At 32.3% G+C, this 12,850-nt stretch overlaps 1 protein-coding gene across 17 annotated transcripts in view; it reads right to left on the reverse strand.

The window, feature by feature from the left end:
- LOC148611409 (uncharacterized) overlaps positions 1 to 12,850 on the reverse strand; it is a 59,823-nt gene that overhangs the window by 32,733 nt on the left and 14,240 nt on the right. For 14 of the 17 annotated variants that reach the window (XM_088591954.1, XM_088591955.1, XM_088591956.1 and 11 more), the window contains exons 11-28: positions 12,564 to 12,678; positions 12,105 to 12,295; positions 11,393 to 11,498; positions 11,089 to 11,182; positions 10,609 to 10,724; positions 9,930 to 10,034; positions 9,405 to 9,509; positions 8,834 to 8,947; positions 8,016 to 8,120; positions 5,891 to 6,072; positions 5,310 to 5,587; positions 4,980 to 5,072; positions 4,236 to 4,457; positions 3,476 to 3,502; positions 2,099 to 2,263; positions 1,735 to 1,821; positions 857 to 1,210; positions 497 to 598 (exon numbers count right to left, since the gene is read on the reverse strand). In XM_088591954.1, coding sequence (XP_088448080.1) covers positions 497 to 598; positions 857 to 1,210; positions 1,735 to 1,821; positions 2,099 to 2,263; positions 3,476 to 3,502; positions 4,236 to 4,457; positions 4,980 to 5,072; positions 5,310 to 5,587; positions 5,891 to 6,072; positions 8,016 to 8,120; positions 8,834 to 8,947; positions 9,405 to 9,509; positions 9,930 to 10,034; positions 10,609 to 10,724; positions 11,089 to 11,182; positions 11,393 to 11,498; positions 12,105 to 12,295; positions 12,564 to 12,678 — 2,561 coding nt within the window. The remainder of the gene's footprint in view (positions 1 to 496; positions 599 to 856; positions 1,211 to 1,734; positions 1,822 to 2,098; positions 2,264 to 3,475; positions 3,503 to 4,235; positions 4,458 to 4,979; positions 5,073 to 5,309; positions 5,588 to 5,890; positions 6,073 to 8,015; positions 8,121 to 8,833; positions 8,948 to 9,404; positions 9,510 to 9,929; positions 10,035 to 10,608; positions 10,725 to 11,088; positions 11,183 to 11,392; positions 11,499 to 12,104; positions 12,296 to 12,563; positions 12,679 to 12,850) is intronic. The other 3 variants (XM_088591967.1, XM_088591962.1, XM_088591961.1) reach the window with 1 other exon arrangement.

Raw genomic sequence — 12,850 nt, forward strand, 5'->3', positions numbered from 1 at the left:
GTTGGAAGTCTTTCTTGGTTATTGTGGAAAATTTGCTACAACAGTTTATTTCTCAATTAATATTTAAACCCACATTCCTAGTGGTCTTTTAAAACAAAGCAAATCAATTCAAGTAGGACTAACCATATAAAAGTTCCCCATTTTAGGATAAGGGTATGACAGCAGTACAAAGTAGTTTGAAATCCTAAGATTTTGCTGAATATACCTTAAAACACACAAAAAAGAGGGCATCAATGGAACATAAAGTGATGCCCCTCCACCACCACATAATGGTGGAAAAAATATCGATAACTACATTTTGGATTTTGAAAATTAAGCTTGTATTTTATGGTAATTAACAACTGTACAATAATTCTAAAAAATTCATTGATCTGTTCTAAAGTTATCAAGACATTGTCTGAAGATGGACAGACATGCAACTATTTGGAGGGCACCACTTCATGTCATTTAAGTATAAGAGCAAAAAATTATCAAAGAAGAGGATATAATATTTTACCATCATCTTTAGTAAGTTCAGGTCCTATAATACTAAACAAATCTTCATCAGGTGGAAGCTCTGATAGATCATCTGGTAATATATCCTTAAAATCACCATCATCTGAAACAATAACATTGTCAATTTTAATGTGCAGTTAATACGAGAAAGTGGTTACCTAAAATGCCAAAAAGGGGTTTTGGATTTGTATTATAGCAAAGCCAAATTATAGGAGCATTTATGTAGCCAGCCAACATTAAAATATGCTGATTTTTCCTGTTTTGGTAATGTGATCAGCCATTATTCAATATATTTACATCAATTTTTTTTTCATGAAAGAAATATGATAACAGGTGAAATAATTCTTTATCTGAACCTTACCGATACTACTGATATTATCTGCATTATTTGCAGTCTTCTCCTTTGGTACAGAGACTGGCGGTAGCATTTGATTCTGTTTCAATGTCTGATCAATATCTTGTAACAATGCTTGTGTTGGTTCTCCTATTCCAGGGAGCATGCTCGGTGATAGTGGCACTTCCTGTTCCTCTTCTGACATGGGGTCAATTTTCAGTCCTTGTTTAGCATCAAGTTTACTTTTGTCAAGGATTTCCTTGCCAAAGAAAGCCTCTTGTAGGTAAGATGGAAAACTATTTTCCAACTGACTTTTCTTTCTGGCTTGTCGTTTCCGTCTCTGCTTCTGTTCAGGATCAGGTTTCTCAGCTCCTTCCTCTCCTTTATAATAGAAGATGATCAGTAAAACATAAAACTCTTTTTCAGAAAGAATTTGAAAGTCTTTTGGAATGACATTTGTGTGATTTTTTTTCTTTGTACATTTCTGGGATTATGAATTTTTTGCACAATGATTTTCTATATATAGTCTTCCAAGCAATCTTTCCTATCCATTATACAAATGCAGTGCAATTTGTTTCTTTTCCCTTTGATCTGAAAAATGTATTCAAAGTATAAAAACAAAGCACAAAAAATCAAAAGAAAGAAACAATGCATTGAAGTTTCATAAAAACTTGTGGCATTATTTTTTAGTTATTGTAGTGTGAAAGATGGGCAAACAAACAGATTGACAGAGAGCTTATAAAATGAACACACATAATGACATCTTTAAAACAGCACCGCATTAAAAATATGAATGGACCTATCAATTACAAATCATGTTGAAAATTTTATGTAGGTAAAAACTGATTACCACATGATTTCAATGCCCAAAACACTTGATATGATCACGATATTTATGAACAAACCTTCCTCTCCTTCTGCAGTTCCCGCCTCTAGTAATTTACTTTTGTTTGGCCCTCTGTGTCTCTGTTTTGCAATGAAACCTCCAACACCTGCAGAATTATAACCAAAAATCAAAACAGTGTGAAGTGACCTCAATAAATTGCTTAATCATGACGTATAATACTTATTGACGTGTTCCAAACAAAATTGTACAGTAGCTACAATTTTTATCTGTTTCTTTATTTTTACCTCATTTATTCATTCATCTAAGTACAAATATATTTGATAACAGAATTCTTTCTGTAAACACCACACATCACATCACATTAAAATTTTTTTCGACATGGGAGATTTGAACAGACACTCCATGACCTTAGTTTTACTTACCCAGACCAACAACATTTCTCCGTCTTTTTTTCTTCTCCTCTCCTGGTTGTTCCCCAGGTAACAGTGGAGCATTTGGAAGACCTGTAGGACTAAGGAGAGTATCATCTCCTTCTGTAAAGGCTAAAGTACTTTCACCATCAACAGACATCCGAAGGTCATCTATTTCTATCAAGGTTAAACATAATGACACTATAAATAATGATTAATGTCCTCTAAGGTTGTGTTCACATTTAGATTTGTATATTAATCTTTATCTTGATTTATCATAATGATTTGACACTAAACAAGAACTGAAAAAAAATCATTAAAGAGGTATACATCTTAACATGAGATGCCTTTTTTGCACAAGAGATTCAGAAAATACTTTCAAAAAGGAAACATAAGTTGATCTGACAACTATAAGTGTCCCTAATATAAAGCAAAAAGACCTAAATATTACCAAAAATAAAATTTCCATCACCAAGAAATTACCTAAAACATTTTGTTAAAAATATTTCCATATGCGACGCATGAAATTTCAATAACCTTATACAATATTGTTAATTTGCAAACTAGGAAACACACCAAAACCACTACAAATAGGAAGTTACAGGAGCATGCTAAAATACGACTAATTAGTAATAGTTTAAATAAATGAAACGAGTTTTCTATTAGTCAAAATCTCAATTGTTTTTAAGTGAAATATTATCTATAAATGACATAATATTTCAGAGTAAATAACTACCTTATTAAATATCATATGACTTAAGAAAACCCAGAGATATTTTTTTTTATTTTAAAAAGACAAGACATCATAAAAATATTATACTTTGAAGAAATAGAGACAGATAAACAAATATTCTAATATGATGTGCTTCAAAGGTGTGTAGACCACTGCTGTGGTAAAACAGTAATAAACAAACTTCACAGAAATATGATGGCCTTATTTTAAGACCTTATAGATAAGTTTTTACTAATTTTACATACATCAGTTTAAACCCTGCTTAACAGTGGTCACCATTTCATGCAACACATAGGCTGTGTCTTTTAAAAAACATATAGTCCTATTAGAATCTAAATATTTCATGGAGACTCAATTTTATCATTGTTTTATAAAGGACTAGTCATTTTTTGTCATTATTTCATCCCATAGAAATTGCTTGGGGTAAAATAACACAGCATAAATGTGCATCCAGTTGTACAACAATGATAAAATGAACTGTCCAATTTTATGTCTCAATTAATCAAATATTTCTTAATTTCCTTTTAAGAGTAAAAATCTTGGAGTTAATGAGAGCAAAAAAACTATATATATTATGGAATATAGGGAAAAACTCACATTATGGTGAATAGTATTAAATGAATTGATTGGAGTTAGTGAAACCCTTTCTCACTCACCCTGCTTGATTGTACTTTGTTTGGACTCTAACAGAAAGTTCATAAAAACCAACAAATTATTTGAAACAAATCTGAAATATCTTATTCCTAAATATTAAGTATCACTCCAGCTAAGAATCATACCTAAGAAAAGCCTACATATTTTTATTTTGGATATTTTGTTTGAATTGCCATAATAAATCGAAATTAATATTCGGTTTTTCATATTCCTGTGTTTTTAGGAGATGAAAATAATATAGAAAGCACAGTAGATTTCAAAATTAAGGGAGATAACTCTGTAAATGACACTCAAATATAATAGAATCTATTGGATATTAAATATTGATTATCTCCTAAAGGCAGGCATATATGAATGAATAATTACACATTTCACAATATAGACCCATAAAACAATATAATTACAAAAATATAAATATGTAGCTTTTTTTGGGGTGTATCACATTTTTCAGATTTTGTATGATTCTTACATACAGAGGCTTAGGAAAAATAATTGAACAGTTAAATTTGAAATTTTGAAAATGTATGGCAATTATACTAGTCTACAGAAGATGATTATCACACTAGAAAATTACATCCAATAGTTTTTGACTGAACTGTGAAATGTTTAAGTGCTATACTTCCACATTATATATACCTGATTCTTTCGAGAATTGTGGAACAAGGTGTATTTTCATAAAAAATATCTGACACAAAGTTAAGCATTTATCAGCATTAACTTTTAAGAGACAAAACTTTTTCGGAAAAAAAATAAATCAAATACCTTCATCTCCATCCACAGAAGACTGAGTAGATAACATTCTGGCAATAGATGGCGCTTTAAATTGTCCTTGGGCTTCCATCTGGGCCTTTAGTGCCATTTCCTGTTCAAGTTTCTTTTTCCGAATTCTTTTTATTTTGGGAACTTGAGCCATCAGGGTTTGTATCAGGTTAACACCTGTCTGGTTCAGGTACACACCATCCATCAGGAACCTCTTTGGTATTTCTTTAAGCAGAAGCATTTAAGGTATTTTTTTAATTACATGTGAGTTTTATACAACTGAAATCGGTACTTATTTTAACAAATTTCAGGATATGGTAAGTATTTTTTCATTAAAATAAGTACCCCTGACTATGCATGTTAAACATTTAGCATATAGTAACTTTCAAAGTAACCCAAACTTAAATTTTGAAAACACCAAATGGCAAAATTGCATGTAAGTACCTGCATTAATAAGTACAATTACAGTGTAGAAATAATTTAATAATAATTGAAAAAAAAAACGTAACACAAGACGAGCAGAATTCTTTAAACAAAATATATTTACTGAAGTAGTAACTTGTCAATTATTTTGCTGCTGACTCTCCTAATTTAAATAATTAAGGAGCTATCATGAGTGGTTAAAGCACAGATACAAATGAATTTTATACATTTTTTTAGTGGCTAATGAGAGACTAATTCTGTGTGTATGTACTTTGTTTTTAACAAAGTCCTAATTGATACATATTAAGCAAATTTATATAATACCTGGCTCCCTTGGTGGAAACAATGGCAATAATGGAGGTGTTGGTGATCTAACCTCTTCTGGTGTGGGTGGGGATGGTGGGGGTGGGGGAGGCACTAAAACAAACACAAAAAAAACTCTATAAAATTCTGTTAAATAAGGTGTTAAAAATGCACAGTGGATAAAATTCATAGCTTAAAAATTAAATTCAAGATGCCTGTGACCTTACAAAAACCATTAACTTCAATTTTGTTTTCTTACTTATAATTATTTTCCAAAAAAAAAATTGCCATCAATACGATTTCTAAATGAACATACATTGTTGTATATGTATTTATATGAATACAACATACATGGTCCAGGGTGTCCTGTCCTTGGTCGGCAGAATTTACAGTTGTATCCAAAGTCAGCAGCCCTCTCTGTTTCATCTTCATTTCTCAATCCATCACACATGGCATGCAGCCACCGATCACAGGCAAGACACTGAATGATTAACTCCTCCTCACAGTACGACCTTCGGCAGATAGGGCAACAAATCTTACTACTACATGGACCACATTGTGTATAGTTGTTCTGCCACTGACAACCAAACCCTGGGGATGTAGTTCCACAAAACACACACTTCACACACCTGAAAAGGAACCAAATATATTCACAATTGATCAATAAAAGTGAGATATTATATTTAACATATAGACATGCATACATGATTTTACAAAGCCAATAAAAAAGTGGAAATTAATGAAATCTGAAGTAAACAAAAGAATCCTACGTGAAAAAAAGAGAAAAAAATCGTGTCTGCCTTATACCAACTTTAATTGAACATCATACAAAAACCCTATTTTTGTTTGATAAAACTGTATGATTTATTACACATTATTTAAATTTTTTGTCTTTCATTTAAATAGAAATAAATTGTGTATTGGTTACTCACCATTTACACTTCCATGTTCCCTTAGGTACATGATCTAAAGCTGGTTCTAAACAATATATATGGTAACTAATATCACATTCATCACACAAGAGTAATCTCCCTTCATCTGATGGCTTACCACAACCTTCACACACAGTACAATCTAAACACCTCCAACCTTTCTGTAGCACTACTTTTGTCACCTGTTGTAAGAAAGATCATATGGTATCAAGCTTGTTCGTTCATGGATTCTTGATTTTTCTTTTATATAATACATACCGTATTCTTCCGTGTATACCACACACTTTTTTTCACCTTTTTTTTTTGTTCCAGCAGGGGGGTGCGCGGTATACACCAAAACAATGAGTTTCTAGGTTTTTTTTCTGGAGACATAATTTTCATGTCCGCAATTTTCGGGAATCATAACCCAAGTTTTCAACTAAAGACAACATCGAGCCATTTTGTATTGAGAACAGTTTTATGTGAAATAAACGAATTAAGTTTTACTGCTCTTTAATAGTTGTTTTATCCATCAATGCTGTTTCCTTGCATTTCATAGTTTGTACGAAAAATCAAGACTTGCTTCTTCTTCATCTGTGTGCGGTGGAGCATTAAATACACAATACCGGGAGTGCCAACCTATCCTCAGACCCATTGTCATTTAATTATCAAGTAACAAAACATCAATTTAAAAGGTGAAGCATTTGTTACTAATCCTTTAATCTGCTTGATGAACTGTTTCCAGATGTCAGATATCAATACACAACTTGGCAAATTAAAACATTTTTTTTATAAACGGTCGGACTTGACACCATTGTTTTAGTGAAATACCTGATTTCCATTCAAACAGGAAATGTAAATATTTCAGCTGACTTGGATCCAATACATCGCTATATAAATTATTTTAATTAATAAATGGCTTGCAAACGCAGAGAAACATAGAAAAATACTTTTATTTAAAAGATTCATGATGAAGGGATACACATTTCAGGGAATTTACCGGAATCCTTTCATCTCAATGTGGTCTTCTGCTTGTGATTTTTCCCCGCTTCCCAGTGCGCATTTTACATGGAAACTAACTTGTTTTCTTCGATCTCCCTTCCCAAGAAGGGGGTGCGCGGAATACACGGATGCGGGTAATACACAGAAGAATACGGTAGACATATATAAGGAAATCAGTACATGTTATTCATATGAAACTGATTTCACTGTTATAAGGAAGCAGGAAAATTGTTAAAATTAGTTCCAAACAAACAATAATACAATAACATCATACAATTATTGCAAGTTTCTATTTTGCTTTTTAACAATTTGTCACTAACACACGCTTATTAAAAGTAACCTAGCACTTAATATACATATAATTGCTGACCAAAACTCCCAGATAATAGGGATGAAAGCACTATCCATACTGACTACTGACTATTAACAACCTTACCTTAACTCCCAAACAATAGGGATAGAAGCACTGTACATTCTGACTACAGACTATCAACTTCCTTACCTTAACTCCTACACAATAGGGATGAAAGCATTGTCCATTCTGACTACTGACTATTAACAACCTTACCTTAACTCCCAAACAATAGCGATAGAAGCACTGTACATTCTGACTACAGACTATCAACTTCCTTACCTTAACTCCTACACAATAGGGATGAAAGCATTGTCCATTCTGACTACTGACTATTAACAACCTTACCTTAACTCCCAAACAATAGCGATAGAAGCACTGTACATTCTGACTACAGACTATCAACTTCCTTACCTTAACTCCTACACAATAGGGATGAAAGCATTGTCCATTCTGACTAGAGACTATCAACAACCGTATCTTAACTCCCAAACAATAGCGATAGAAGCACTGTCCATTCTGACTACAAACTATCAACTTCCTTATCCTAACTCCCACACAGTAGGGATGGTAGTATTGTCTACTTTCTTTACCTTAACCTCCATACGATAGAAATGGCAGCACTGTCCACACTGAGTACAGACTATCAACTTTCCTTACCTTACCCTTCACACATAAGGGATGGTAGCACTGCCCAAATCAAGTACAGACTATCAACTTTCTTTACCTGAACCCCCACACATTACGGATGGTAGTACTAAAACCTGAGTACATACTATCAACTTTCCTTACCTTAACTCCAACACAATAGGGATGGTAGCACTGTCCACACTGAGTACAGACTATCAACTTTCCTTCCTCTCCTTTGCCAAAACTGCCACAACTCTTACAGACATCCTGTTAAATATACAAAATACTTAAAATTGTTCTGTAGTCAATTTCCCAAATAGTTTATTTTCTATTACATGTATTACCTCATAACTTACAATAAATTTATTTTTTTTGTGAAACTGATCAGTGAACTTTAAAGCTAATATGAACAGGAAATTAACATATTATACTAATTATCATCTATAAGTATTACTTAGGCATACTACAATCACACTACATGGTGTATCCATAAATAGCTTGTGTCAATTGATTTTCACAAATAATTACATAGAAACATGGTGCATCCATAAATAGCTTGTGTCAATTGATTTTGACAAATAATTACATAGAAACATGGTGTATCCATAAATAGCTTGTGTCAATTGATTTTGACAAGTAATTACATAGAAAACTGTTATGAAAGATTGACACTAAAACCATGTGGTCAAAAGATGAACTGAGTGGGCAAACAGTCAAATTGATTACTACAATATGACATAATTATATATAGCTTGTGTCAAAATAAAAAAATATTGTGACAAGCTGTTACAGAAACAACTGTTACAAAACAAGTGTAACAGACCTATTAACAAGCATGGAACAATAAAATAAAATTTTGTTATTATACCTCAACTTGCAAAGTAGGGGTATAAATGATTGGGGTGCCCATCCATCCTTCTGTATTTGTCACTTTGTTCCATATCTAAGGTAAAGATGTTTCAAAGTAAAAGCGTACAAACCTGATTTAGAACAAATTGATCCTCAGCATCAGCCATTATAAGTGTCTGTGGATGGTCATCATCATCTTCATCATCTTTAGACTTTGTTTCCACTTGGGGTATACCTGTTCCCAGCTGAAAATATACAAAACATTAATGCATTAAGATAGAAAAAGAAAAAAAAAGTCCTTCTCCTTTTACTGCATATTGGAAAAATTAATCTGATCTTTATCCATTTCTAATATGACAATGTTCTTGTTTTTCTTTAAAACAATTAAACATAGATTTATATAAATGTAGTGCATTTCCCTGAGCACAGCGTGACAGGTGCCCTGCCTTTTTTACTTTGATTCGTAAGCACCCTGCCTTTTTCAATCAATTTTTCCGTAAATAGATGCTAATACTTGCATGATGTGCCTTAGAAGTTGCTTCTAATGTGCAAAAAGACCTTTTTACCCGACTTTCCCTACCCTTTTCAAAAGCTGCAGAGAAACCTATAATTTTCACACTGACATCCTATCAAACCTTATTTGGTCAATCTAAAGCAAATAAAAAAAATATCTTTGTTAAACAGAACATAACTAAAACTTACAGTGCTTGGTCCACTTAAACTTGATTTGAGTTTGGGTTTTGCTCCTCTCTTTCTTTCACTGAACGATGATGTCCTCTTCTTCTTTTCAGCAACAGGAGGTCTACCCTGAAAAGATACAATTTGAAGTCCATCTTAAGTTAATGAGCTTGTTGAGAAAAAAATATGTGAGTTTCCTACCGAGTAAAAATGAAATGTATCACCTTTGACATCAATAGGGTGCCATGGATTTCTAATGATTAAGTTCATACCAAACTTGATAACAAAAAAATGAAAAAAGATGATTCTAAAGTGTTCATTGGAACATTTCCAAATAATAGAAGAATGGAGGTGGCACATGTATGCCTATCATAACTACATCGGTAAAGGGATAGCAAACTTGTTATACATATGGTCAAAGTAAGTTCACAATATATTTCTGAGCAACATTTAAAATCCAAATTAACCAATCAAATTTGATCCATTGAAAAAAAAAAAAAAAAAAAAAAAAAAAAATAATCCAAAATTTATACAATAGTTGATACACACCCTAGTTTTCCCAACAACCAGTTTCTTCCTACTCATGACACTGAGTTTACCTCCTTTGCCCCCAGTACTGTGTTCTGGATGAGGCTGTCCTAACTGCTGGGCACCCTGAAATAAACATCTCATATAAGTATGTAGGAACCACTTTATCAATGCCATTTATAATACAGGACAAGAAAACTCACCCTAAAATAGGAGCAAACCCGCAGTAAATTTTCAATTTTAAATGACATCATGAACGGCAATATATGGTCTAACTTCTCTAAGCTTATGGTAATGCAATGACATATTTTTTTCTCTTTCAAAAATTTCTACAGCAATTCATTAATAACTGAAAGAAATTTTAAGAAATTATTATATGTGTTTGGGATAGAACATCTAATTGATAAGCCTGCTTTCAACATTCTGTTTGATTTTTGTGGTAGCTCATGAAAATACAAGTGATGACATGAGGAACCCTATATTAACTTGCAAATAAAAAGTTGCAATGCTATATTTTCTATATTGCAGCAATTTAAATATTCAAGTCACTGGTATGACTAACCCAAGGACCAAATTCACAACCTTCTGCACTCTCGATTAGAACACTACAACTAAACTACCTTTGTAGTAAAATGAAATTCAATCTAAAAAGTATCTAAGATACATCAGATATATATTTTTTTTTTTCAAAATACAATACCTTCTCCAATATATTAATGTCAATGTCCATACTAGACACAGAATCTTCATTCAACAGGAAGTTACTGTCGAGTTGAGATGAGTTGTCTCCCATTGATGACATGTCATACTCCGAATCTGTAAATTAGAAGTTTAATGTATAATATAGGTAATTTCTTACACCATCTTATATCATAAGTATAGTTGGGTCCTTGCCAGATAGCACTCTCGATTCCTGTGATAAGAGTGAGAAATTCTCAGAGAAACCCTGTTATAAGAACAAGACCTGAATACTTTGTTGACTTTTGTTCTATTACTTGGTTATTTATTGTGTAAATTGACCAACCAAAACATGTCAGAGATTTTGACATAACCATAATGTATACAAACCACTTCCAGAATAAAGTATGGATATATCCTCCTAATTTATGTATAGAAATGAGATTAACATCGTACTACCCACACACACCTTCCAGTCTAACTCTCTAATTGAATATCTCACCTTTCATCATGAATTCATCCCCTGATACTTTAAGGAACTCTTCATTACTTTCCTCTGCTAATGGGAAAGGATAAGGGGCCATGTCTATATCCATCTGTAAATTATAATTTGAGTGTCTATCATCATCACTGAATCAATAAAACATGTTTCTCAAATTACAATACATTCAACATTTCATGTCATACAATATATTGTAAATTCTATTAGAAATATATAATGGAAAATTTCATGATACTAATCTTCTCGTTTTTTTCTTTTTTTTTAAATAATGAAAGCCACATCATAAAAAATATTCAATGCCTACCTCAGGTCCCTTTTTACAGGTAATACAGACATATTCCGGCTGTTGGTCCCTCAGTGCAGGGTCCATGTACAATTCTATAGTTTCATCACATCTTCTGTGTACATTTCTGTAATTGATTTTTACATAATACCTATACAGTGTTGATATAAATAAATCTTAACACAAGATAATCAATAATCATTGGTAAAATATTTTCAATTGTTACAGAACATCAAAAGCATTGTGAAATAAGTAACACCTGTAATTAAGCTGTCCTCAGTGCAATAAAAGTTAGATTTCTTATTTTTAAATCATCCAACTAACACTTATCAATGAATGTGATGTACCTTTCACTGACAATGTCATAAACAGATTGTTTTAAGTAAGGGCCAGAAGCAACTAAAAACAGCAGTCAATTACTTCTCGCCTTGAACTTCATGCCCAGATATAACAAAACCAATTCTCCCTGAAGCTGCAGCATAAGCATTAGTTAGAGAATTATAAACAGAATATGCTATAGCTGGTGCTATTTTGGTGTATTTAAGCAGTCTGTCAAAAATGCCAAAATAAAATTGGCAAAGTATCCATTCTGGGATTAAGTGCTTAATGCATCACTTATCATGCGCCAAAATTGGAAACACCAAAAGTTTTTGTGTATCATTTTACTTCAAAATTGCTAATTTCACATCTGCCATAATGTAGTACTTCAAACCTATTCATACCATACACTTACTTTTTACATGAACTACATTGTAACATAGCATTACTGGTAAACTGTCTATAAGCCTTCCTACACACAGGACAAAAAAGTCCCTTATTTCTCTGCTGATAACAACTGTCACAAACAGAATAATTATGATGCCATCGAGAGCTTGGTCCACTTCCAGGAGTACGAGACTCACAGTCAGTACATACTCTACAATTCTAAAAATACAACATAAAAAGACTGATAGAGAAAAACTTGATATTTAAAAGACTTTTATTCATCTTAATAGTCTTACAGATATTATACCTTTAACTAGTATACAAGATAATACTTGTATAAAAGCACAGTAGTTTCATTTTTTTGTTTGTTAATTGAAAAAATTTAGTACACAAAATCTAACTAAAATTAATTTTGTTTATGCAGGAATACATTTCTATGAACCCAGTGCATCAGAACAGTATTCTTTACACAACACTGATAACTTACTTTACATTTCCATCCATTTTTAGGTATAGTTGTCATGACAGGTTTAAGACAGTATGTATGATATCCTTTGTCACATGTGTCACAAACCAACATCTTATTGTCATCACCAGCTTTTCTATAATATAAACAAACAAGTTGTACTTACCAAAACTCAGAATTCAGCATCAAAGACAAAATATCTGAACAATTTCCTTCTTCCTTCACTAATGTAATAATTATAACTTAGTGTTACTTTCACTTTAATTTTATTGATTGATCACTACATACAGGAAATGATTCAGGAAACT

The sequence above is a fragment of the Perna viridis genome, chromosome 7 (genome assembly GCF_037379345.1).
Source record: "Perna viridis isolate PV_CMFRI_1.1 ecotype Kerala chromosome 7, ASM3737934v1, whole genome shotgun sequence".
Classification (NCBI taxonomy): domain Eukaryota; kingdom Metazoa; phylum Mollusca; class Bivalvia; order Mytilida; family Mytilidae; genus Perna; species Perna viridis.